Source organism: Pelophylax lessonae, assembly GCF_965119305.1.
Source record: "Pelophylax lessonae genome assembly, chromosome: 13".
In the NCBI taxonomy this organism is placed as follows: Eukaryota; Metazoa; Chordata; class Amphibia; order Anura; family Ranidae; genus Pelophylax; species Pelophylax lessonae.
The window spans coordinates 13,475,698-13,503,378 of NC_138780.1; the positions used below are offsets into that span (position 1 = coordinate 13,475,698).

General features: G+C 45.2%; 1 protein-coding gene across 1 annotated transcript; it reads right to left on the reverse strand.

The window, feature by feature from the left end:
- Positions 1-806: 806 nt before the first annotated feature.
- LOC309569088 (SLAM family member 9-like) lies at positions 807-24,692 on the reverse strand (the record flags this gene model as incomplete). The annotated part of the gene is made up of 4 exons (XM_082274852.1): positions 24,624-24,692; positions 13,153-13,467; positions 7,348-7,605; positions 807-952 (listed from the first exon to the last, which is right to left on the reverse strand). The coding sequence occupies exons 1-4, from the start codon at positions 24,670-24,672 to the stop codon at positions 807-809; spliced, it is 768 nt and encodes a 255-aa protein (XP_082130978.1). The 5' UTR covers positions 24,673-24,692.
- Positions 24,693-27,681: the final 2,989 nt, after the last annotated feature.

Here is a 27,681-nt window from a genome sequence, read left to right on the forward strand (position 1 = left end):
TTTAACAATGGAACAGACAGTTAAACTTTATCACAATACACATTCCCTCCCAATACAAAAACAATAGGGACGTCTGCGAATGACAGTCTTTGTGTCTCTCTCACAGCCAAGCATGGAATACACTGTGTAAGGTAGTATTAAATCTTCACATGTCTATATGAAGATTTTGCTGACAAATTTTGAAGCAATCCAAACAATTACTTATCTGTCTTTCACTCATAGTGACAGTGAGTACAGTCACAGGTGGTTTTTGAAATACACCACCAGGTTGCCCAATAGAACTAAACCCAGAAGTTTGGTGTTTTCTGGTATGGCATTCCCTGTCTTCACTGGAAATGTATTCACAATGCCAGGGCTGTTCCAGCTGCATCCTCCAAAGATCTAGGGACTGCATAGCCTCCTTTTCCCTCACCTTTGAGCCCTATAGACTAAACCTTGATCCGGTCTTTGGCTGCTGCCGCTCTAATAGTCCCAAAATAAGACATAGAGTTGGTATAAAGTTTTGGGGTGAGTGTTGAGGTGCACATGGTAATGACACTTTTTATGGATATACAGTATCCAGAATAGCAAGCAAATTTCAGGGGGAACTACCCCCCCCCCCTTCTTGAGGGCTAAAGCCTTGGATAGGCGTGATGTTTTAGAAACCTGCAATGAGGAGAAATCTGAGGTGTTGGATCAGTTTCCTTGCAAACTAATATAATAGATATGGTATTGAATGGCATCCCAATACCCACCATTATGAGTCAACCCCCCCCCCCCGCCCACACACAGGTTATATTCCCTACAGTGAGCCCAATGTATGGTCTTCAGATGAGGTCTGTCCTTGGACGTTGTGTGATCACTTCAGTCTTCATGTGATGTAAGAATATACAGCAGGTGATCAGGAGGACACAACCAGAGATCACCAGACGTATGAGATTCACCATGGTATAATCTTCATTTGCTGCGCCTTCTGTGATCATTCATGAAATTAAATCAGAAAAAAAGATAGAATTAGTTTAGATTTAAATGATCTTCCTCCTGTTTTTTACCAACCATTTACGTCAGACCCAAATAAATTAGCTAAAAGGAGGCTTGACTAGCGGAGGCTACAGAAAACCTTTTGCTGACAGTTACATGGATGTCATTGCTGCCCTTATTAAAGATGCCATTAGGCTATTACCTAGTCAGGTAGGTGCTAGGTAAAGCACCTATCGCTACTTTTGCTTATCAGGGAAGCCTGGTCTGTTAGGTTGCCTGTCACATGTCTCCAGGTGTGATTCACTGGGTCTGAGGGAGTGTCCCCACTGTATCCAATGAGGGCGCTTGTTGGACAGTGGAGGAAACCCCGCCAGTGACACATTAGCTTTTATGAGAGTCCCAGTGGGAAGGCACCACCGCAGTGCATTCTGGGATTGACCATAAATACTGAGGGGACATGTGGCAGGGCGTCTTTGGTGGGAAGCAGAGTCCCAGGAGGAGGTTGATGGCTGTCTCTCCTCCTGCAGGCGGTCGGCCTAGTGAACCAGGTGTGGAGCTGAGCTGCAGAAGATGCGGGGGAGCTGACGGGGGAGCTTCTGGCAGAGTCTCTTGGGAAAAACAGTGTCTGTGAGTACCGGAGATTTGCCAAAGGGTCTGCCCAGGAAGGGGGACCACTCCAATGAAGTCAGGAGATCAAGGAGCTAGCTCATACAGGGAGAGAGTTACAGTAAAGGGGGTGCCGTGTAGAGAACCCTGAAGAATAGGGACAAAGGGGGTGCCAGGAAGGGCCCTGAAGAGTGTTCTGCAGTACAGTACAGCTTATCTAATATAGTTCACTAATTACTTCTTCACTGCTAATGACAAGGTGAAGGAGCGGCCTTGTCGCACTCAGCAATATTCAGTCGTCCCAGCAGATTGTGCATAGTTATAAAAATTGTAGTATCCCACTCATTCCCTTCTCCCATCCAAGTTCTAAAATAAAATACAAAAACCAAAGCTCCTAGACTGCTTCCTGACTGAGCCAACGCACTTTTAAAATGCTGAACTGTCATGTTGTTGCTAAGGGTAACCCAGGGGAATCCTTAACCGGCAGCTCCCAAGGGAGTAGTGCTACATTAGAATGATCATTTCCTTTGATTATTAGCTTACTCTAGTTTCCATAATGTGGTATTTTCCTGAAACACCACAATTGGGAAAATACCACATTATGGCCACTAGATAGAGCTGATGGTCATAGGAAATACAGAGAGATTATTCTGCTCTGTGAGTGTTGAGGCATTTGCACAGCAAATTTCTTATGAATAGACCCCCAGGTATTCTCTTTTTTTTTTGCATCTCAAACTTACCTGATATAATACTAATTAAGTTCATCCCTAGTTGAGAGAATGAACTGAACTTTATATGAAAGTAACAGAAGCGTGCTTTTTGGTAGGGATATATGCCAACAAAAACATTTCGTAACTGAACAGATACTGCCAATATTGCTTACAATAAACTTAGCTATCCTGGCTCAAAGTAGAAGTCAAAGCCGTTTCCTTTTTGATTTCTTGCAGATCTTTTCCCTAAACCGTATTTTTTACATTACTAAGCTGGAGACATTCTTTATGATACAGTATATTTGGCCTTTGACAACGTCTTGGTACGACGAAACGCGCCAGAAAGCCAGCCCCTATGCAGTCACGCCTCCAGCCGCGGCCTAAATGCATACATGCCTTGTTTCAAGCAAATGATATGTGAGTTTTTTATCCATTATTTCCTTTAAAATAAACGTGAATACTTCACCATTGGAGCCCCATCTGTTTTTTGGAGGGTATATCTATCCATCTTACATGGAGCAGGAATATGTGAAGATACGTCATCTATGATGAGTTTGACGTGAGGAACCCGATGCCAAATATCTGAGTGGACCCTATCCGGTTTGGCGGTGTCTGTGATCCATGCCCATTTGACCTTCCTTAATCGGGGGTCTAATGTTCCGGTAAGGGAATTACTACACTTGAGCACGGGGTTCTTCCAGGACTTGGGTTTTTATTATGGTGTTGGAATCTTCATTTCATTTCACTTCTGACCCTTAGCACCTGGTTTCACGGACTTCATATGGACTTTGACTAGTCTTTCTATTCCCTGATGTATTGATGCAAATTGATGTACTGATGTATTGATGCAAATTTAATGTTTGGCGCTGTACTTTTTCCTACAGTATATCAGGCACCAAATCTGGTTGCATAGACAAGAAGTGCCGCGCTAGTCAAAAAATTGTAAACAAATCAAACCATACAGTTGAAAAACAAATAGCATATAGTGACATACAATTAAAAATGTCTGAAAATTATATACCACACATGTAAAAATAAAACAATTTATGTCTAAAATACAAAAAAAAAAAAAAAACAATCGGTAGGGTGAATGAGTGCAGAAAAGTAAAAAAAAAAAAAAAAAACATAAAAAATTCTGTTGTTGAAAAGTGAAAAATGAATACTAATTTGTCCCAAAAGAGACTAAAAAATGAAGAGAAGGATGTCCATGAAGACATGCGAAAGTCCATCTTCCCAAGAATAACCTGTGGATCAACACCAATAAGAAAATGGCTGCTTACCAGAGTAAATTGGCCTCCAAATAAATGGAAGAGCCAAATAGGCCTCAGGAAAAAAATATCCCAAACAACCCCGCATGGATGCAGCAAATCCCCACGTTCTCCTGGTTTGGCTATCACTCTTGGTGGATACATGCATTAAATTTAGGAAGACTCCTAGCGTAATACTGTTTATGGAAATTTTTCTTTAAAAAGAGCAAGTACACTTACATAATTGAAGTTAAAATCAAGTGTGTCACAATAAAAGCTGAAGCGGTAGTCATAAAATCCAAAAACAAAGCGGGACGGCCGTAGAGCATGGTGAGGTCACGTCTTGCACCATCCACCGCGTTTCGTCATATGTTTGACGTCATCAGGGGCGGGGCTACCAGACGTTCACCACACTATTTATATACATCCAGTGAAGGTGGAAATGCAGCTACTCAGAAATTGGAGCCAAACTGGATGCAGCGCAATCTCGAAGGTGTAGAAGGACATGCAATTCCTCATATCCTCCTATATCTCCGGAAGCAGGGCAACCAGAGAACAGGGCAGAAGTGTATTCCTCATGCCCCTGTCCTCATGCCACAAAAAGAGTATCCTTAGGGTTCCTATGGTGACAATGGTCATAGTGCCCTTTTTGATATTAGTAACCATAATACTAATACGGGTCTGTGTGTGTGGTGTGTGATGGTGTGTGATGGTGTATGTGTGTATGTGCGTGTGTTGGGGAGGTGTGCTGTGGGTTACAAAGGCTTGCTGGGCGTATGGAGGCAAATTGGGGGATAAAGAGGACTCTAGGAAGTGCAGAGGTGTGTGTGTGTGGGGGGATTCAGGGCCATCTTACTGAATGGGCATGCTGGGCAGTTGCCCGGGGGCCCCACCTGCCCAGCAACCCAGCCCCAGCCAAGCATTAGTCCCGCTTGCCATGTCCATCCCGCCGCCAAACTTAGCAGGTGGTAAGCGGCTGTCGGCCCTGCGCTGCTGTCAGGCCAATTGGGCCGTGGAGGGGGAGCTGAGGAATGCTTGTCCTGAGGTGGAAGCCTCCTTTTCCACCCACCAGGAGTGTATGATTGATCCTCTAGAACCATACTACCAGACCCGGGAGAGTCAAACCCCTGGATCATTCCACTAGAATCTCTCTCGTGCCAGATCCTACCCTCCTTCCAAGAGCCAGTGGCAACATAGGTGACTTCAGACAGGGCGAGCCCCCCCATAAAACACCAGGCTAGGAATCTCTGCACTATAGAGTTTGGTGATTTACCTTGAAAAAGGCAATTTTTTATATGTATGCCATAACACGTCGGAACCCCATGTTTCTCTTCATCGGGAATCACCATACCTGCTTATAAATAATATGCAATCATGCGGCATAGTCCATACTGGTTGATATAAATAGTACCTATGTGAAAAATTGCTTTACTTTGTATATATATATATATATATATTTTCTTCTTTAATAAATTATGTTTTATCTATAAAACCTTGCCTACACAATCCCACCATTTTCTTTGGCTTGAGGAACCAACAACCTTCTCGTTTGTCAGGTTTCCTCCCATCGTTCAATATGCCTCCCTATTGGACCAGTGTGAAATTCTTCAGACAAGCTGAGCTGCACCTGAGCACAATGAGCAGACCTCACTAGCAGATCCTACTCTCTGGGAGGCAGGGAACAATATAGATTTACCTGGCAAACTTTCTGATAAGCAGGAAAGATCCAAAACTATACTCTGTCTCTTGCACCTACCTAGGAGGGTGCTACACATTAAATCCCTCAGTAATACTCTGTATTTATGGGACCTTCTCTATTCCAGTGCGGAAGTGGTCATTCACTATTCCTGAATAGGGATGATCGAACTTTTGAAAGGTTCGGTTCGGCCAGAACATCCGAACTTCCCGAAAGTTCGGCCCGGATTTCAGAACCCCATTGAAATCAATGGGACCCGTACTTCGGTAATCAAAAAACACAATTTTTAAGCCCTAAAACCCAATAAATGCCCCTAAAAGTGCCTAGGGTTCTGGGTCATGCCCCATTAACTATTAATCACACAAAAAAAATTCTTAAAAATTGTCATTTTTGATAAAAAAAAGCCAATTATTGAAAAAAAAAAAAAAAAAAAGAGATTTTTTGATTTTGGATTTAGTATCTGGGGGGGTCTAAAAGGTGTACCTGTGAAGTTTCAGCTCTGTAGCATGTCCAGAACCATAAAAAAAAAGATCGTTTGTATTAGTGCAATTATAGATCTGGAGTATGGCTTTTCAGAGCACCTTGCCGGTTTAATAGCAGGCATTTTTTTGGGTTCTTTGGAGTCAGAAAAAACATCTGAACTTGTGTTTAGTGGTACTGTGCACAAGTTCAGATGTTTTGCCTGCCTCCAAAAACCCCCAAAAAATGCCTGCCACAACACACCTGGGCGTTTTTTTTTTTTGACGCTAGCGTTTTTTTTGGCATTTTTTGTGGGTTCTTTTGAGGCAGGCAAAACATCTGAACTTGTGTATAGTGGTGTATATACACACATACTTATATGTATATACACACCTAGCCATATATAGGTGTGATAGTAACAGAAATATATTAGTGTAAATGATTTCATTAGCTCAAGCATATATTTCTGCTACTATCACACCTATATATGTCTAGGTGTATATATACAGACATGGTTGTGTATATATACCCCCTATACACATGTTCAGATGTCATGTCTGACATCAAACATGTCCTCAAAAAAGCACTGGCAGTGGCAACCCCTGCAGCATAAAAAATGCTTGGTTGGTGAGAAGCCATATCCCTGTGCCGAAGCAACTCAGAGAAATTATCTTTTCTCTATAGCGGTCACCCTGCTATGGAAGGGTTTTTATCACCCTTCCATAGCAGTCACTGCCAGTTAACCCTACACTACACTACGGTCCCCTTACACTTAACACTTTCCCTACAGAAACTGAATAAATTAAAGCTAACTAAAGTGTAAAAGAGCACTCTAACTACACTAGATATCCCTTTCCTCACACTAATAAATGCTAAATGACACTTTGTAACAGAAGTAACAGAACAGCATTCCACTCTCTTCCATGTCCCGTACAAGAATGCTAGGAATTTGGCGGGGGCTATCTTATATACTGGGGGGGGCGTATTCACTAATGATTGGACTATGGACCCCTAGTCACTCCAATCACATTCCTAGCATTCTCCTGCCCCCTCAATTGGCTTTTGCTAATGGTTCTGGTCCAATCACAGGCTTTTAAAGCCCATTTCCTGCCCCATTGCATTTTGGTCGGTTCTGGTTGCCGAATTCCGAACTTTTTGGGCAAAAAGTTCTAAATTCGGCCGAACCTCGAACACCCAATGTTCGGGCCGAACCGATGGTCGACCCGAACCGTTCGATCATCCCTATTCCTGAACACTACCACATGATGGAGGGGAGAAGGCCATTCACCCTCTGTAAGCTTTGACACTGACTAAAATGGAGCTTATACAGAATGTGGTGGTTATCTAACAGACAAAGCTGATAATTATTGTATTTCCCCAAAACTGATATGAGAAGAGGATTATAATATATTAGCAGTCACATGGATACAAGCCATACACCTCAAACATACTAGGAGGACATACAAACAAATCAACAGTATCCCACCTAAAAACAAAAATGTATTGTAGAAAGAAGAAGGTATTGTAGGGATCTATTTGTGAAGTATAAAAAATAGGGCAAATAATTGCATATGTGCAAATAATATTTTACTTTTTTCTTCTTGAAAAGGTAGTGAAATTTGAATCAAGCTTTACCCTTTCAAATATAGAAACTTGTAAATGTGCTTACCCGTCTTGCAGTATTCCCAGGGTTGCACAGCTTTGGAGACCTTACTGACCGGATTCTTTGCGGTACATACATAGGTGAAGTTGATATTACTGGGAGGTACAAACACAACGTTCCATGTTCCGGTAATGTCACTGCTGTTCATACTACTCCAAGTGACGGCCACATTGCTTCCATTTACTGAACATGCCAAGCTGACCTCACATGTCTTATTATCGGTCACATTGGAAATTATGGTGACATCCTCAGCTGTTAAGTTACCTGGTGGGGAAAAAAAATCAGTGCAACATTTTAGGACTTTCTTTAGAGAAAAATGTAGCTCAAGGTCCCCAGTAAAAGATAAAATCTCCATCCAGATCTACAACACTCAGTCAGGGCCAGCCATACCATGGGTCCTGCTGGGTCCAATGGACCCAGGCGGAACTTCGAGAGGAGCGGCAAATTAGGGCCGGCGCCGGCATAAGGCAACCAAGGCAGATGCCTGAGGATGCAAGGAGAGGGTGGGAAACCAAAGTCAGGGGTTCTCTAAGAAGTGCTAAGGCTGGCGCTGGCCCTCCTCTCATCCTTACCTAGCTCTGGCAAACTGTGACGGCACAGCAAAGCCCCTCAGGCGCTGCTACCTTCAGCCGCTGCCTCCAGGCTCCACTGACTTCCACAACTGCAGTGCAGCTCCTCTCCCGATTCCCGGCCCTGCCTACTCCACTCCTCCTCCCCCTTTCTGACAGATGCAGGGCAGAAGGAGCAAGATGGTCTTCCTCTCCCTTCAGCCCTTCGAGGATCGCTATGCTAGAAACAATAAATTCTCTCCTCCCACTTGGGTGGTATCAGAGAAGGACACAAACACCTCCAGTCTAGCAGCACACAGACATTTGCCGCTGAACTGGGGACCTTGTGAGATGAGGGGGTGGGGAAGTGAGACCAGGGGGAGGGACCGGGTAGGAGCCAAATGAGACTGGGGGAGGGGCTAGCCGAAGACACAAGAGGAGCACGAGTGGCACAGCACAGATGAAGATTATCACTGTGGAAGGTGGGGTAAGCAAGATCAATGCTGCTTTTAACTTCATGACTGGCCCATGTGCGATGTCCCCAGTCTCTGATCATTCCATGTGCCATGTCTACAGTCTCTGATCATACCATGTACCGTACCCCAGGACGACGGCAGATTGTGACGAAACGCGTTGGAAGGAGCGACGTGCTGACTTCACTGCGCTGTTCAGACGATCTTGGACTGACGGGGGCTATTTTAGAGCCGTAATGTGCTATGTATACATATTTAATGTAAGTGCAATCTTCCTTTATTCGATTAAATTAGTTTGGTTTACACTATGGCGAGTATTATCTCTTCTTGGGAACCTCTATGAGATCCACGATGTGTGGGAGGATCCTCGTTCTCAGTGTTTTGGGGATAATTCTGTCATCTATCCTTGCTGTTTTGATCCATTGGGAATCTTGAGGAGTTCTAGAGGCCTAACCATCCTGATGGCAAGATCAAAGGCCCTGACTGAGCAGTAGCCGCAAATGTGTTTGATCCTCCGAGATAGGGGGTCCATACCGTTTGGTAAGCGTGCAATTTATCAGGTTGGGGTTGCACTCATTGTGCTGATCCGATATTGTTACACTGAAGATTTACAGTATTTTTCTACTTTTTACTCAAGGGTGTTTTGTCACTAATTCTCACCCATAAGGACTGAATATTATTTTTGATTTGGGACTATTGCATATTGGGATTATTATTATTTGAATGCTTGCACTATTTATACTTTTTTGAATTATATATTTTTGAATGTTACACGGATTACATGTGTGTTTAGCGGAGCTCTTTTACACCACTATCTTTTTCACTGTGCATATCTCACAGCTAAGTTGCTGCTCCAGGTGACTTTAGGTGACTTTTATTATATTTTTTTACTTAGCGCAGTTTTTTCCCTTTTTCACTGATCATGCCATGTGCCATGTCTGCAGTCTCTGCCCATCCCATGTGCCATGTCCGCAGTTTCTGACCATTCCATGTGCCATGTCCGCAGTCTCTGACCATCTGATGTCCGCAGTCTCTGACCATCTCATGTGCCATGTCCGCAGTCTCTGATCATACCACATGCCATGTCCGCAGTCTCTGATCATACCACATGCCATGTCCGCAGTCTCTGATTATACCATGTGCCATGTCTGCAGTCTCTGACCATCCCATGTGCCATGTCCGCAGTCTCGGACCATCCCATGTGCCATGTCCGCAGTCTCTGACCATTCTATGTGCCATGTCCGCAGTCTCTGACCATCCCATGTCTGCTTTCTCTGACCATCCCATGTGCAATGTCCGCAGTCTCTGAGCATGCCATGTGTCATGTCCACAGTCTCTGACCATCCCATGTGCTATGTCTGCAGTCTCTGACCATCCCGTGTGCCATGTCCACAGTCTCTGACCATCCCATGTGCAAGGTCCGCTGTCTCTTATCATACCATGTGCCATGTCCGCAGTCTCTGATCATACCATATGCCATGTCTGCAGTCTCTGATCATCCAATGTGCCATGTCCGCAGTCTCTGCCCATCCCATGTGCCATGTCCACAGTCCCTGACTATCCCATGTGCCATGTCTGCAGTCTCTGACCATCCCTTGTGTCACTAGACAGCTCTAGCTTGCCATTATACTGCCCTAGCCTGCCCTTATACTACCCTAGCCTGTCTATATACTACCATAGCCTGCCCATTTATTACCCTAGCCTGTCAATATACTACCCTAGCCTGTCTATATACTACCCTAGCCTGTCTATATACTACCCTAGCCTTCTCAATATACAACCCTAGCCTGTCCATATACTACCCTAGCCTGTCCATATACTACCCTAGCCTGTCAATATACTACCCTAGCCTTTCTATATATTACCCTAGCCTCTCTATATACTACCCTAGTCTGCCCATATACCGCCCTAGCCTGTCTATATACTACCCCAGCCTTTCTTTATACTACCCTAGCCTGCCCATATGCTTCCGTAGCCTGTCTATATACTACCCTTGCCTGCCCATATACTGCCCTAGCCTGCTTATATACTGCCCTAGCCTGTCTATATACTGACCTAGCCTGTCCATATACTACCCTAGTCTGTCAATATACTACCCGAGCCTGTCTATATACTATCCTAGCCTGCCCATATACGACCCTAGCCTGTCTATATACTGCCCTAGCCTGCTTATATACTGCCCTAGCCTGTCTATATACTGCCCTAGCCTGTCTATATACTGCCCTAGCCTGTCCATATACTACCCTAGTCTGTCAATATACTACCCTAGCCTGTCTATATACTACCCTAGCCTATACACATACTACCCTAGCCTGTCCACATACTACCCTAGCCCACCCCTATACTACCCTAGCCTGTCCATATGCTACCCTAGCCTGTCTATATACTGCCCTAGTCTGTCCATATACTACCCTACCCCTATTCTACGCTAGCCTGTCTATATACTACCCTATCCTGCCCATATACTACCGTAGCCCGCCCCTTAGAATTAAACATAATGTTATGTCATATAATTTTGCATATAGACAAGGTGCTGTTGCATGTAAATCTGGCTTTATGATACATTTTGTTTCATTATTAATTATCATGATATAAAACAATGGATGTGGGGGCCTTTTGGTGGTTGTGATTTTATTTTGGGGGGGGGGGGGGTGGAGAGGGGCAGCATTTAATTCTTGGACCCAGGCAGCACAATGTCTTCGGCCAACTCTGCACTCAGCATTCAACAACGCTCATGCACATGTACATATTCAGCACAGAATGTAATGACACTGAATTAGAAGAACTTCTGTTCTATATTGTGCTGACATTGTTAGCTTCACACACCACCAGTGATGATCAAACAAGGGGGATCCACACTCAGAAAAATACACTGCTCAAAAAAATTAAAGGAACACTTTGATAACACATCAGATCTCAATATGGAAACATCTCATGCTGGATATCTATACTGATATGGACTGGGTAATGTGTTTGGATCTATACTGCTATGGATTGGGTAATGTGTTAGGATCTATACTGGTATGGACTGGGTAATGTGTTAGGATCTATACTGGTATGGACTGGGTAATGTGTTAGGATCTATACTGATATGGACTGGGCAATGTGTGAGGAAGGAAAGGATGCCAATCATTTGATGGAAATGAAAATTATCACCCTACAGAGGGCTGAATTCAAAGACACCCCGAAAATCAAAGTGAAAAAATTGATGCAGCAGGCAAGTCCATTTTGCTGAAATTTCATTGCAGCAACTCAAAATGGTACTCAGTAGTCTGTATGGCCCCCACATGCTTGTATGCATGCCTGGCAATGTCTGTGCATACTCTTAATGAGACGATGGATGGTGTCCTGGGGTATTTCTTCCCAGATCTGGACCAGGGCATCACTGAGCTCCTGAATAGACTGAGGTGCAACCTGGCGGTGTCTGATGGACAGAAACAAAATGTCCCAGAGATGTTCTATTGGATTGAGGTCAAGCGAGAGTGTGGGGGCCATTCAATGGTATCAATTCCTTCATCCTCCAGGAACTGGCTGCATACTCTCACCACATGAGGCCGGACATTGTCCTGCACCAGGAGGAACCCAGGACCCACTGCACCAGCGTAGAGTCTGACAATGGGTCCAAGGATTTCATCCCGATACCTAATGGCAGTCAGGTGCCATTGTCTATCTTGTAGAGGTCTGTGCTTCCCTCCATAGATATGCCTCCCCAGACTGTCACTGACCCACCACCAAACCGGTCATGCTGAACAATGTTACAGGCAGCATAATGTCCTCCTTGGCTTCTCCAGACTCTGTCACGTATGTCACATGTGTTCAGGGTGGACCTGCTCCCATCTGTGAAAAGCACAGGGTGCCATTGCAAATGGCAATTTAGCTCCACGGTGCCGGGCAGTGAGCACAGGGCCCACTAGAGGACGTTGGGCCCTCAGGCCACCCTCATGAAGTCTGTTTCTGATTGTTTGGTCAGAGACATTCACACCAGTGGCCTGCTGGAGGTCATTTTGTAGGGCTCTGGCAGTGCTCATCCTGTTCCTCCTTGCAGAAAGTAGCCGATACCGGTCCTGCTGATGGGTTAAGGGCCTTCTACAACCCTGTCCAGCTCTTCTAGAGTAACTGCCTGTCTCCTGGAATCTCCTCCATGCTCTTGAGACTGTGCTGGGGGACACAGCAAACCTTACCTTTTGGCAATGGTACGTATTGATGTGCCATCCTGGAGGAGTTGGACTGTCTGTGCAACCTCTATAGGGTCCTCACGCTACCAGTAGTGATACTGACCCTAGCCAAATGCAAAACTAGTAAAAACAGTCAGAAAAGATGACTAGGGGAAAAAAATGTCACTGGCCTCCACCTGTAAAACCATTCCTGTTTTGAAAGTGGTCTCATTTTTGCCCATCTAGTGCACTTGTTGTTAATTTCATTAATACCAAAGCAGCTGAAAGTGATTAACAACCCCCTCTGCTACTTAACTGACCAAATCAATATCCCAGGAGTTTAATTGACTTGATGCTAATACTCTGATTAAAAAGTGTTCCTTTAATTTTTTTTTGAGCAGTGTATTAATCAGCTGGCATGTTTCTACCAAGTGCTGCTAACCAATTCCGGACTCTTCTTAGCTTCCAAGATGACTGACCTGTTTTGTTTTGACATTAATGCACATTGATAAAATGACTTACATGAAGCTGATCCCATTACTGTACATGTTTATCCAACAATATAAATAAAACAGACCTCAACTGATATAAGATGCCATTGATTATATTATAAAAACAAATTCCAGGGACACTTACTGAACACGGTGAGATGATAGAAGCAATTTTGTGTCCCAGTTAGTGTGATGATTTGTGCTAGGTAGGTCCTTTGGTCTTCCAGTTTTAGCTCAGATATTGTCAGGGATCCATCAGATGTGCTGCTCAGTCTTCCTTTAAATTGGTTATCTGCAATTACAGGTGGTCCTCCTGGTGTTGTTGTGGCAATAGCATCTCCTTTTTCACTAAAACTCCAAATAATGGTTAGGACCCCAGTGTGACCAACTTGTAGGATGACAGCTCCTCCTATAGCGCCAGGTATATTTCTTTCTCCGCAGGGTTCTTCACTCATTACACCTGATAAAATGTTACATTTGCTTTAATCAATAAAAAATAAATTTGTGATAATCATCCTAATATGGTGACTTAGAAGGGTTCACTGTGATGGGGAAAAGGGAACAGCCGTTTTATTTATCAAACATGTATTTATGATCAAGCAGATGTATTAGATGTATATTTTGTGATAAGTCGTATTGTATAACAGCTGTTGTCTTCAAAAGCCATTTATACCTCCTGTTGTTAGATTGCTATCTCGACTTTTGAAGCAGTGTTAATTTTGGCAGCAAATTTCAATTTAGTTTTAGTCTTAGTTTTAGGACTAAAATGGCATTTTAGTTTTAGTCCCATTTTAGTCTTCTGCAAGAGTTTTAGTTTTAGTCGTATTTAGTCGACTAAAACTCCAGTATATTTTAGTTGACTAAAACGCCCTACATTTTAGTCGACTAAAACTCATTTTAGTCATCTATAATCAAATGGGTGTAGTTCAATTGTAATTTGTAATGCATTATTTAAGCATTTCTCTACAATTTCCAAACTCATTATATACTACTGCCGGTCCTGGAGTGAAAAATCGAATATGTTAATATTTATGCTTTGAGCATGCACCAGTGTTAATTTTTGGCAGCAAATTTCGATTTAGTTTTAGTTATAGTCTTTTGACTAAAATGCCATTTTAGTTTTAGTCATATTTTAGTCTTAAGACTAAAATGCCATTTTAGTTTTAGTCGTATTTTAGTCATCTGAATTGTGTTAGTCGACGAAAACGTTTTAGTCGGTTTTAGTCGACGAAATTAACACTGTTTTGAAGACCTGTCCAGTTGGATACTGGAAGTAACAAATCTTTGAAGATCTGTTCAATTAACGAACTTGGAAGTGACACGTCTATGTTAAAATGTCCATCCGCATATCAAAGGATGTTACCAAAGACTCATATGTGACTTTAAAGAAAATAGATAGCCAGGTTCCACCCACTTTAGAATGTATAAAACTGTATTAGAAACCCTAGCCAGATAGAGCAATGATTATTAACCACTTAAGCCCCGGAGGATTTGGCTGCTAAAAGACCAGGGGTTTTTTTGCGATTTTTTACTGCGTGACTTTAACGGACAATTGCACGGTCGTGCGACGCTGTACCTAAACGAATTTGATGCCCTTTTTTTTCCCCACAAACAGAGCTTTCTTTTAGTGGTATTTGATCACCTGTGCGATTTTTTGATCATGCGCTATAAACAAAAAAAGAGCGTCAATTTTGCAAAAATAACAATATTTTTCACATTTTTTTATATGAAATTTCCCCCAAAAAAAATGTAAAAATCAAAATTTTTTAACATTTTCGGCCAAATTGTTTTATGCTACATATGTTTGGTAAAAAAAATTGCAAAAAGCGTATTTTGATTGGTTTGCGCAAAAGTTATGGCGTTTACTAACAAAGGGAAAGATTTTTGTCATTTTTGGTGTTTTATTTTAACGCGTACTGGCGGCGATCTGCGATTTTTTTTCGGTACTGCGACATTGCGGCGGACAGATCGGACCCTTGACTGACATTTTTGACACTATTGGGGTTACCAGTGACATTACTGCAGTAATCAGTGCTATATATATGCACTGTTACTGTAAAAATGACACTGGCAGGGAAGGGGTTAACTGTATTGGAGAGGGAGGGGTTAAGTGTGTCCTAGGGGCGTGATTCTAACTGTATAGGGACATGGCTATTGGTGTAAAAACAGAGATCAACGGTCCTACATAGTAGAACCATCTGATCTTCATTTTTACACAGGGGAGAATGACGGGCGGCTTGTTTTCATAACGCTGCTCCGCTTTTCTCCCTTCACAGGAGCGATCGTAGTGTGACCGGCGGACATCGGGTCCGCCGGTCACACGCACTGACTTGTCAGCGCCCGCCCGCAATTGGCTCTCAAGTCAGTGACAGGCGAGTGACGTACCCATACGTCGCTCTGCCTGGCCGGGGCTGACCGCCGCAGTATATAGTCGTGCGGCGGTCGGCAACCGGTTAAGCCAACAGAATGTAATGTGATTGACTTGCTCTCCAAACATGTCTTCCTACCTACATGTTTGTCTAAATAAATATAATTTTCCATCCGGCTTCAACAGTCAAAATGTTACTGAAACCCGTGAGTTTTGGGGTTACCCTTACAACTGTCATCAGGAGGTGACAAGGATGGGACATTATTGTCTATGTATGGGTGTAAAGCATAGTGGATAGAAGAGACTATATTGATTTAAATAGAACCTAAGGCAAAACTTTTTCTCATTTTGGGGAGAGTAAGAGAGGGTATATAACCCCTGTCAGTTTTTTGTCATCTGTGTCACATTGGGGGAGATATACTTACACTTCTTGTTCCATAGCCGCAAGAGGAAGTGAGAAGAAATCCCTCTAAAGTGAGGGAATCTCTGGTTGTCACCAGAACTAGTATTGGAAGATTTTCCTATTCCTATTCTGGTTGTAAGCAGGGGCTTCCAAAGGGTTATGTTTTTTTTTTCTGCTGTGTTGGCACATGTTCTGCCATCATCTGAGTCAACTGTGCTATTGTTCAGCTAAACTGTTACAATTTTATTGTGTGTACTGTGTCCTTAGGTTGATCTGCTAGGTTGGTGGATCTGGGAGGTATTGGTTAGCATTGCTGGCCACGGTTTCCTGCCATTTTTCTGAGATCCACCTCCCTTTGCAGGTCATCCCAGGGCCATCTTACCGAATGGGCAGGCTGGGCAGTTGCCCGGTGTGCCCCGCTTACCCGGTGGGCCCCACCTCCCAAGCGACCCAGCCAAGCATTAGTCCTGATTCCCCTGTGCATCTCGCCGCTGAACTTAGCAGGTGGCATGCGACTGTCGGCCCTGCACTGCTGTCAGGCCACTTGGGCCATGGAGGGGGAGCCCACAACTGTCCGCCTCCATGGGAACAGGCACACACAGGACAGTTGAGTCTGACTCCCTTCCCTGTGTGTGTTCCCCGGACCCAGCCGCCCAACTTGGAAGCTGTCATTGGCCTGGCACTGCTGTACCAATAAATATCGCCTTATCGATAATTTGCATTTTTATTCTTGTGGGTTATTGTGTAGGCAGGGCACTGCATTGCCCGGGGGCCTATAATGCTCTTAAGATGGCACTGCGTCATCCCATAAGTAGAGGCTTTTCAGTGCACCTAGAGCAGCCTTTTTCAGGTTTCTTCAGGGGTGCCTTGGCAAAATGCCTAAAAAATAATCAAAAATTGTATACCAGCCAGCAGGTGGATGAAGCTTGCCTTTTAGTTACACAAAGCCACAGGTTTTCATTATGCACCATTACGACTTTCTAGACAGTGTGATTCTAACAACCAATGACATCATCAGTTAATAAGGAGGATGTCTGTTGCCTCCACAGCATCCTTGTTTGACCCTCCTCTGCCCATCTTCCTCTGCACCGGGGTGACAATAGTTGACTGATGGAGAGAAATTGAGTGGGAAGAGAAACATTGGAATACTAGTCAGTGCCAGTGTGCAAAAGTTTATTTGCTTTAGAAGAATAGAACACCTCGAACGTTAGTGTCCTCGTGTGGATGTTGCTGCATTGTGTAAAGCTTTTAGAATAGATTTTACATTTTAAACTGGGGCGCCTTGAGACTGTCCATAACTTTAAAGGGTGCCTTGAGATTGAAGGAAACAATAAAAATGACATAAATTTTTCCCCTAGTTTGTAGACGCGATAACTTTTGCGCAAACCAATCAAATTACTCTTATTGCGATTTTTTTTTTTACCAAAAATATGTAGCAGAACACAAATTGGGCTAAAATGTTAAAAAATTTTGATTTTTAAATTATTGTTATTGGGAATGTTATATAGCTCTATTTGTAGGAAAAAAAGGACATCAATTTTATTTGGGTACAGCGTCGCACAACCGCGCAATTGTCAGTTAAAATGCCGAATCGCAATAAATCGCCTGGTCATTAAGGGGCCAAATCCTTCCGCTCCAGAACTGGTTAATGTTGATTTCACATGACTGCAGCTTGCTGCCTAAGCTTAGGCATTAGTGAGTGCAATTCCACTGTGTCCCCACTAGGGTGTCCCAAGCCCCGCCCACATGGGGTCCACCTAAAATGTGGGATTTTCTTTTAGGTATAGGTTAGGTTAAAGTGGCCATGGATTAGAACACCTATTAGGTTTTTATTGTGGTCTGTGCCCCCATTAGGGAGATTCCCCCCTCTCTATTTGTCAAGTTTACCATGACTAAGGCACCCCAGATGTAATTATCACACTTAACATAACCGTTATCCCAAAATCCCAACCCCTTACCTAAACTTCCTGCAGTAAATAAGCAGACACTGTTATTGGAGTAAAATTGGCCAAAATGGCCATTTATTAACCAGTAACAAAATATATATAACACATTCCTTAGAATAGTATAAAAAGCCGGACCTTCGACCTATCACCATCCCTGCTGAAGAAGTCTACGCCCACTTGACGTAACGCGTACGGGGGATTGGTCAATTGGTCCTATGGCTGTCAACCAAGAAGGAACCAGGCACCATTCAGCACGCTGCACGCTCTGCAATCGTTATGCCTGTTACTTTTGGATACAATGTAAGTGCAATATCTTTGAGTGAATAAAGTTCAACTATTGCAACAGAGAGCACTAGATTTCCCCTTTCTATTTATATGTCTTGGGACGGATTTGGAAACGAGTGTGAGCTGTACCCTCTGCAGTATATGATTGCTACTTATATCTGTGCTGACAAGGGCTGGAGGCTGTGGTCCTGTTGTATATTGGAACAACATATGCTGTGTACCGTGGAGATTGTTTATGCTTTTAGACAGTGGTGGGATTCAAAAATTTTAGTAACCAGTTCCAACTTTCCCAGCAGAATGACCAGCGTGCCCCCTTTCAATGCACAGTGACCAGCGTGCCCCCTTTCAATGCACAGTGACCATCGTGCGCCCTTTCAATGCACAGTGACCAGCGTGCCCCCTTTCAATGCAGAGAGACCAGCGTGCCCTCTTTCAATGCACAGTGACCAGCGTGCCCCCTTTCAATGCACAGTGACCACCGTGCCCCCCTTTCAATGCAGAGAGACCAGCGTGCCTCCTTTCAATGCACAGTGACCAGCATGCCCCCCTTTCAATGCAGAGAGACCAGCGTGCCCCCTTTCAAAGCACAGTGACCAGCGCTGCGTGCCCCCCTTTCAATGCACAGTGACCAGCGTGCCCCCCTTTCAATGCAGAGAGACCAGCATGCCCCCTTTCAATGCAGAGAGACCAGCATACCCCCTTTCAATGCACAGTGACCACAGCATTGCCCCCAATCATTGCAGAGTGCCAGCCACAGCATTGCCCCCAATGATTGCAGAGTGCCAGCCACAGCATTGCCCCCAATCATTGCAGAGTGCCAGCCACAGCATTGCCCCCAATGATTGCAGAGTGCCAGCCACAGCATTGCCCCCAATGATTGCAGAGTGCCAGACACAGCATTGCCCCTAATGATTGTAGCGTGCCAGCCACAGCATTGCCCCCAATTATTGCAGAGTGCCAGCCACAGCATTGCTCCCAATGATTGCAGAGTGCAAGCCACAGCATTGCCCCCAATGATTGCAGAGTGCCAGCCACAGCATTGCCCTCAATGATTGCAGAGTGCCAGCCACAGCATTGCCCTCAATGATTGCAGAGTGCCAGCCACAGCATTGCCCCCAATGATTGCAGAGTGCCAGCCACTGCATTGCCCCCAATGATTGCAGAGTGCCAGCCACAGCATTGCCCCCAATGATTCCAGAGTGCCAGCCACAGCATTGCCCCTAATGATTGCAGAGTGCCAGCCACAGCATTGCCCCCAATGATTCCAGAGTGCCAGCCACAGCATTGCCCCTAATGATTGCAGAGTGCCAGCAACAGCATTGCCCCCCCAATGATTGCAGAGTGCCAGCCACAGCATTGCCCCCAATCATTGCAGAGTGCCAGCCACAGCATTGCCCCAAATTGCAGAGTGCCAGCCACAGCATTGCCCCAAATTGCAGAGTGCCAGCCACAGCATTGCCCCCAATTGCAGAGTGCCAGCCACAGCATTGCCCCCAATTGCAGAGTGCCAGCCACAGCATTGCCCCCAATTGCAGAGTGCCAGCCACAGCATTGCCCCCAATTGCAGAGTGCCAGCCACAGCATTGCCCCCAATGATTGCAGAGTGCCAGCCACAGCATTGCCCCCAATGATTGCAGAGTGCCAGACACAGCATTGCCCCTAATGATTGTAGCGTGCCAGCCACAGCATTGCCCCCAATTATTGCAGAGTGCCAGCCACAGCATTGCTCCCAATGATTGCAGAGTGCAAGCCACAGCATTGCCCCCAATGATTGCAGAGTGCCAGCCACAGCATTGCCCTCAATGATTGCAGAGTGCCAGCCACAGCATTGCCCTCAATGATTGCAGAGTGCCAGCCACAGCATTGCCCCCAATGATTGCAGAGTGCCAGCCACTGCATTGCCCCCAATGATTGCAGAGTGCCAGCCACAGCATTGCCCCCAATGATTCCAGAGTGCCAGCCACAGCATTGCCCCTAATGATTGCAGAGTGCCAGCCACAGCATTGCCCCCAATGATTCCAGAGTGCCAGCCACAGCATTGCCCCTAATGATTGCAGAGTGCCAGCAACAGCATTGCCCCCCCAATGATTGCAGAGTGCCAGCCACAGCATTGCCCCCAATCATTGCAGAGTGCCAGCCACAGCATTGCCCCAAATTGCAGAGTGCCAGCCACAGCATTGCCCCAAATTGCAGAGTGCCAGCAACAGCATTGCCCCCAATTGCAGAGTGCCAGCCACAGCATTGCCCCCAATTGCAGAGTGCCAGCCACAGCATTGCCCCCAATTGCAGAGTGCCAGCCACAGCATTGCCCCCAATTGCAGAGTGCCAGCGATCCCCCCGCGAGACCCATGCACTTACCTCAGGGACGGTCTCGCAGTCGCAGCTTCTCTTGCCCCCAATGATTGCAGAGTGCCAGCCACAGCATTTCCCCCAATGATTGCAGAGTGCCAGCCACAGCATTGCCCCAAATGATTGCAGAGTGCCAGCCACAGCATTGCCCCTAATGATTGCAGAGTGCCAGCCACAGCATTGCCCCCCCCAATGATTGCAGAGTGCCAGCCACATAATTGCCCCCAATCATTGCAGAGTGCTAGCCACAGCATTGCCCCCAATCATTGCAGAGTGCCAGCCACAGCATTGCCCCCAATCATTGCAGAGTGCCAGCCACAGCATTGCCCCCAATTGCAGAGTGCCAGCCACAGCATTGCCCCAAATTGCAGAGTGCCAGCCACAGCATTGCCACCAATTGCAGAGTGCCAGCCACAGCATTGCCCCCAATTGCAGAGTGCCAGCCACAGCATTGCCCCAAATTGCAGAGTGCCAGCCACAGCATTGCCCCCAATTGCAGAGTGCCAGCCACAGCATTGCCCCCAATTGCAGAGTGCCAGCCACAGCATTGCCCCCAATTGCAGAGTGCCAGCGATCCCCCCGCGAGACCCATGCACTTACCTCACGGACGGTCTCGCAGTCGCAGCTTCTCTTCAGTCCCCGGGTCCCCGCGTCTCCGAGTCCTCAGTCCTCCCGTGGCGCCTCCTCCTCGTCCAAAGGCACGGTGTTTGCCTTTCGGCCAATCAGGAAGCGGGAGGACCCGCTCCCTGATTGGCCAGGAGGAGGATCCGTGTGACAATAGCGAATTCTCAGTCGCTATTGTCACAGAATGGGCGGGTCGGGGCGCACTGCTCCGCTCTGCGGCTGCGCGGTCCGAGCGCGGGACATTCAATTTTACTGTGCGTCCTTAGACGCGCAGAGGGATTCAGCCGGTTCTGTGAACTTGCAGAAAGTTAGTAACCGGTTCTATGGAACTGGTGCGAACCGGCTGAATCCCACCACTGCTTTTAGTTCTTGAGGTGAGAGGCAGATAATGCTTGATGGTGGGAATTTATGAGCACCGGAGTCACACCTGTTGTCATTTCACCGGATCACAAGTGGACTTTATTTATTTAAAAAAAATGTTTTCCCGTCTGTTTACCCTTTATCACCTCAAATTATGAACTGTCTCTTTTACTTATGAATTGGTTTTAATATTTTTTTATTATATATGTATCAATATTGGTTTAAAGTGATTTTACCTAAAGATTGTTATCCAAAATTATTTGGATTCATTAGACTGCGCTACACTATTTTTTATTAAGGAACCAAAATGATATAATAAAAGATAACATAAGGTTGCCGATCTTTGGAAGCCCCAAATATCAAGTACCATTTTTGTATCTGTATAACTCTTAACTGAGAACGACCTCAACACACAGCAGATACCTCCCAATTTAAACTACCAGGTAACCCATCTATTAACTGGCATTCCCCAGGTGACTCCATACCTTAGATGGGTCCCTCAGCTAATAAGCACAGCAGGTTTTACCAAAAACACCTCCAAAGACCCCAACCGCCAAATCTGAAAAACAAGCGCATTATACAGAAATCCCAATGTAGGGGCGGGCGGGCGGGAACGATTCCACACTGTTTTGATGCCCCGGGACTACAGGTCAGCTAACTCCCCCCTCTTCGGCCCCTCCCCAGCAACTAACAGGGGCTAATAGGGGAGAACCCACATGATGTTCATTTATTTTTAACCCCTTCTAGGCCAATTCCACTGCTGGCCCAGTCATGCTCGCCCTGCACTTATTCTTTTGTTGTTTTGCTCCGAGCTGTACTTTATCATTGAAAAGTGAAAGTAAAAGGAAATACCGCTTTTTTGGGTTGTCCGCAGAAGAATAGAGGGGAAATCTTCCAATGAGGACACTAGTTCTGGTAAAAACTAAAAAAAAAGTTTTGTCTTTAATTTTACTTTAACCCCTTTGTGCCAGGGCCTCCTGACCTTTTAGGAGGTTTCAGATGCCGGGAGCGGTGGGGTGGGGTTTATGGTCATGTGACCGCTGTGATTGGCGATCACATGATTGGAAAGCTCCCAACCGCAAGAAGCAATTGGGAGCTTTCTGTTAGCCGCTGGTAACTGTACCGGGAGCGTAGAGGCCATGCACTCTCGGCACGGCTGTGTCGGCTAATTTTTACGCAAATATGCGTCCGCTCGGCGCCAAGGCCTACCCACCGAGAGGTTGCATTATTGTGTACTGCCAGCGCCTAGGAGTTAAGCAGACAACATACATAACCTGTACATTGACCTGTTAGCACGAAAGAAAACCTGCGAGACATTCTGCTTATTTAGCAAATACAGCGATGGCTTGGTTTATTTTCATACAAATACAATTCTGATCATTTAAAACATTAAGCAATTAAACTTTGAAATAACATCACCTGTAAAAATCCCATGTAGCACCCTCCTAGGTAGGTGCTAGAGAGAGAGTATAGTTTTTGGCTCTGTCTGCCTATCAGAGGAGCAGCAGGCTAATCTATATTGCTTTCTGCCTAGCAGAGAGCAGGATCTGTGAGTTAGGTCTGCTCAGTGTGCTCAGTGTGTGATTCATTGGGTCTAGAGAGTGTTTCACACTGGTCCAATAGGGAGGCATGTTGGAGAGTGGGAGGAAACCTGACCAATGGGTACACAGGCTTTGATACAGTCCCAGTGATTGGTAGAGACTGGCTGTCTTAGTGTATTGTGGGATACTGTATAAAAGCCAGGAGCACATGTGCTGCAGGGTCTTTGACTGGAGAACAGAGTCCCAGAGGGAGGGTGGCGGCTGTCTCCTCCTCTGTAGCAGTGGCACGTGGTCATAGGCATTCGGCCTTGGGAACCAGAGGAACGGAGCTGAACCCAGGGTTCCAGGAGCTGACTGAGTGGCGAGACACTGGAGACCCTAGAAAAACAGTATCATGAGTACAGAGGATCATGTCAAGGGGCCTGACCTGAGGGGAGCACCCCAAAAGTAGGATAGTCAGTGGACAGGTGTTAGCAGTCCAGAAAGGGGATACTAAGGAGAGTGTCCCAAAGATAAATGTAGTTCATCAAGTCTTCTGGCAAGAGACTTAAACACAAATCTACCTAAGTGGCACGGTGGATCAGCAGCCTGGCTGCTTCTTCAGATAGGAGTCCTCACTACTTGTGAATAGTTTAATCTGGAGTATCCCACTTTCTCTTACGTCCTATGACAGTCGCTGCCCATCCATATTAGCCTTCACTAGTGGGTAATGGCGCCCTCTGCAGGAGTAAGCTAGGCAGTTAGAAATGTTAATAAAAACTTTTCTATACTTGGAAACACCTCTAGGGGGCTGACCCCAGCCATTATCCTGATCCAGTTACCACTGGTCCTCAGTTTTATGCTGCCTAGCGTTAGGAGTAGGCTAGCTCTTCCTGGCCGGGACCTAGCGTCTCGGTTTTTCTTAGTTTTTTTCCCACAATGTGTGCTTTTTCTTCTGAAAATAGGTTTTTATTTCTCTCACTATCACTAGTTAGTCTGGGACTTTTTCCTGGAGGACTACAAGTGACTGCAGAGCTGGGCCTCGTACTGGGTAATATAGATCTATATGAAGTCCCAGCCTGCCAACGAGTGTCGCAGGTTACTGGTGCGCCCAGGCCTCGCAATGACAGTGCCCCTTCTCCCATCCCTATTTAAAATAAAACACCAAAAACAACTACATACCCCTGGACTTATCATTGACTGAGCCAAGAAGTAAAGCGTTAATCTGTGAATGCCAGTATTGCTAAAGGTAACCCAGGGGGACCCGAGAGTGTATTATCCAGCAGTCCTCAAGGGGGCAGTGTTATACACAGAAATTTAACTATATCTCTCGGCCAACCTTTATTCTTCAGTTTTGGATATAGTGGGGAAGGAATAGACCCTCTATCAAGTTTTGATTGCTTTCTCCATTGGAGAGATTCACCTTCTCTATTTGAATTGGGGACCATTGTCACCGAAAAAGAAGTGATGGGAAATCCAAAATTATAGACTTGTCCCCAGAACAAGAGGTGAGGGGGATTCCTTCAATAGGGACACCTGTTCTGCTGACAACTGTCTAAGTAAATCATCCTCACTTTGGGAGATTTCTACTAACTTTCCACTTGTGTCTCAAGGACAGAAAATACAAAATAATTTCCCTGATGGTACACAGACAGCAAAAATAAACTGACAGGGGCTTTAACCCTTTCCTACTCTATCTAAAAAAAAAGTTTTGGCTATACATAATGATGCTGTTAAAGAAATTATTGAAGTCGTTCTTACATGTCTGGAGGTTCGACAGCACAAGGATCCAGAAGTAGAAACGAGACATCTTCTTTCTTTGGGTCAAATGGTCAAAGTCAGAGGACGTCTCACAGATTTATCTATGCTGTACATCCTCTATAAGCCACAGGAAGTATATGTGAGCAAGAACGAGAAAAGAGAAGTTTTTTATTTAGAAATATTAGTTTAGCTGTGAAGGATATCGTAGGTCTGATATTCTAAAGTATGAAGCGAAAGGAAGCCATCTTACCGTATTTTCCGGCGTATAAGACGACTGGGCGTATAAGACGACCCACTAATTTTCAAGTTAAAACATAGGTTTTGGGCTATACTCGCCGTATAAGACTACCGCCCTTCCGAAGCAAGTCAACACCATTGAAAAACATCCGATTTCTAATAGATCTCCAAGGTAGCCCAAGTACTGTAATACACGTAATCTCTCATAATATCTCCAAGGTACCCTAAGTATAAGTATTACCAGTAGATGTAATCTCAAGACGCTGGCTGTGCGGGAATCCTGTACCGGTATACCGTAGCTTCGGCTACATAGAGTATACCGCGCTGAGCCAATCACAGTGAGCGATGTATTCTATTATTGAATGCAAAGCCTTCTCGGATTGGCAAAGTCAGAGAGGCGGGCTGATGTTACTCCGCCAATCCGAGCAGGCTTTGCATTCAATAATAGAATACATCGATCTCCCTGATTGGCTCAGCGTGGTACACTGTATGTAGCTGAAGCTATGGTACATAACGGTATCCCGGTACAGGATTCCCACACAGCCAGCATCTTGAGAGATTACATCTACCGGTAATACTTATACTTAGGTTACCTTGGAGATATTATACTCAGCATATAAGACGACCCCCCATTTTTGGGGGATTTTTTTGAGGTTCAAAAGTAGTCTTATACGCCAGAAAATACAGTACTTTAGTAAATCAGGTCTGTTGCCTTCAAAGCCATTTCATCCCTGTAAGCTGGGGAACAGGTAGCAGGTGCAAAGCTCCCTGGGATGAGCAGTCTTTCAGGCACAGATACCAAATCCACTGAGGGAGTGACAAACAGTGCAGTGTTTATTGGTGCTATATACAAGTTTATAAACAGGTGCTGTACAGTGCTTTAAGGAAAACAGGCAGGAATAATAATAATAAACAAAAGCCTACCCGTGTCCCGGTGCTTACTACACACAATGCAGTCCCTAACTAACATAGACCGAGCAAGCCTACAGCTTGTCAGCTTCCAAAGACACACACTGACAGTGTTACCAACCTTCTGCTCTCCTAGACAAACATTGTCTGTGTTCCCAGGCTGAGAGAGCACTGCTGTCTGTCTCAGGTGAGATTAAATTTGCCTGGTGAAGAGGACGAAGATCCGAACTGGATCTTGGCTCCGAGATCCCTAAAGGTATACGAGAGATGCCTGGGTGATGTATAAACCCCGAACAGGACTTTTCCTGGCTCTCTCTGGGACACTCTGCTACATCCCCTTAATGTTTGCAGTACTCTTTTTCTTCTGAATTTACACTGAATATTTAAAAAAATGCATTTCATGATATAAAAATTAATTACAGAGCTGTGTTTATTTGTGTCTTTTATATCTGTCTGGAATTCAGATTTAAGATGAAGTAATTTGTCTTTACGTTTTATGTAAATACGGATATACAGGAGTTTGGTGGTTGGAGAAATCCACATCAATGAGGACATAATAAAATTGTTTAGAAAGTCAGGTGCTCCTCATTTCTCTAGGTGATGGAAGTGTTCTGGTTAGTGATGGTGTTGGCAGAAGTGAAGTCCTTACAAAAGGTTATGGTTGAATGGCTGAGGCTTGGACCAAACAAGATCACCTCATCTAAGGGAACCAGATTTGAGGATAGATGATAAGACTTGAGAAATGGTGTCCAGATGCAATGAATTTTATGATGGTGTGGTGGTCAGGATGTGGGAACCACATCAGGGGGATTAGGAATATTATGATGCAATAGAGGAGGAGGAGCATAAGGAAAGCTTTTCCAAATGTATACAGTTTTGTTATTTCATCTTTTATACCAATAATGATTCCATTAGCCCCCATTCACACTACCGCGACTTGTCAGCCTGACAAGTCGCGGTCCCTCGCGGTCCATTGACTGCTACAGGACCCGTTCTAATAGGAGCGACACAAGTCGCTCTGACTTAGAAAAAGGGTCCTGTACTACTTCGGGGCGACCTCGGAGCGACTTGCATAGACATTCATTATATGAAGTCCATGCAAGTCGCGCCGAAGTCGCGGTGCACGGGACTTCACAAGTCGCCCCCTAAGTAGTACAGAGTTGTGCCGCGCTAGTGTGAATGGGCTCTTAATCAGAATGACTTTGCTTTTTTTTATCAATACAAACCTGTTCAATACACAACACAATTGTCATTAGAGTTGGAGACACCAACATCACCAGTGCTGAAAAGGAAAGATACTTTGTTCTCCATATTCTCCACCACCAAGCCTGGATCTTCTTAACTGACCATTGCCACCCTGCTATCCTGCCGTAAATTCAGAAACTTGGCAATTGCGCTGCTAAGAATATATGTTTGAAAACATCTGAATTCCATGTAGACCAGGCATGTCCAACCTGCGGCCCAAGGGCCGCATGCAGCCCGGGACCGCAGGCAATGCGGCCCACTGCCCCCTGACAATTATTTTTTTTTTTGCTGGGGAGAGGAAGGAAGTCGAGTCAGGGGCACAGCCACAGTGGCTTTCACCTAACTGTAGACAGAGGCTGCCTCGGAGGGGAGGGAAGGGGGAGCGCTGCCTGATTAAAAGCAGATCGGGGATCTACTGCTTACCCAGGGGCCGCTGTCATACGAAGCCCCGCTTCCTGGACCGGCTCCTACGATAGACAGGGGGGGGGGGCGGCACAGGAAGGACGTGGCGGCGTTTTATTACTTACAGTATATATCTTAATATAGTATATATTGTATATGCGGCCCTATAAAATGTATCTACACTCAGTGTGGCCCAGAGAAGCTTAAAGGTTGGACACCCATGATGTAGACTGATTGCCTTTATTTGCAGGCCCATCCACTACTA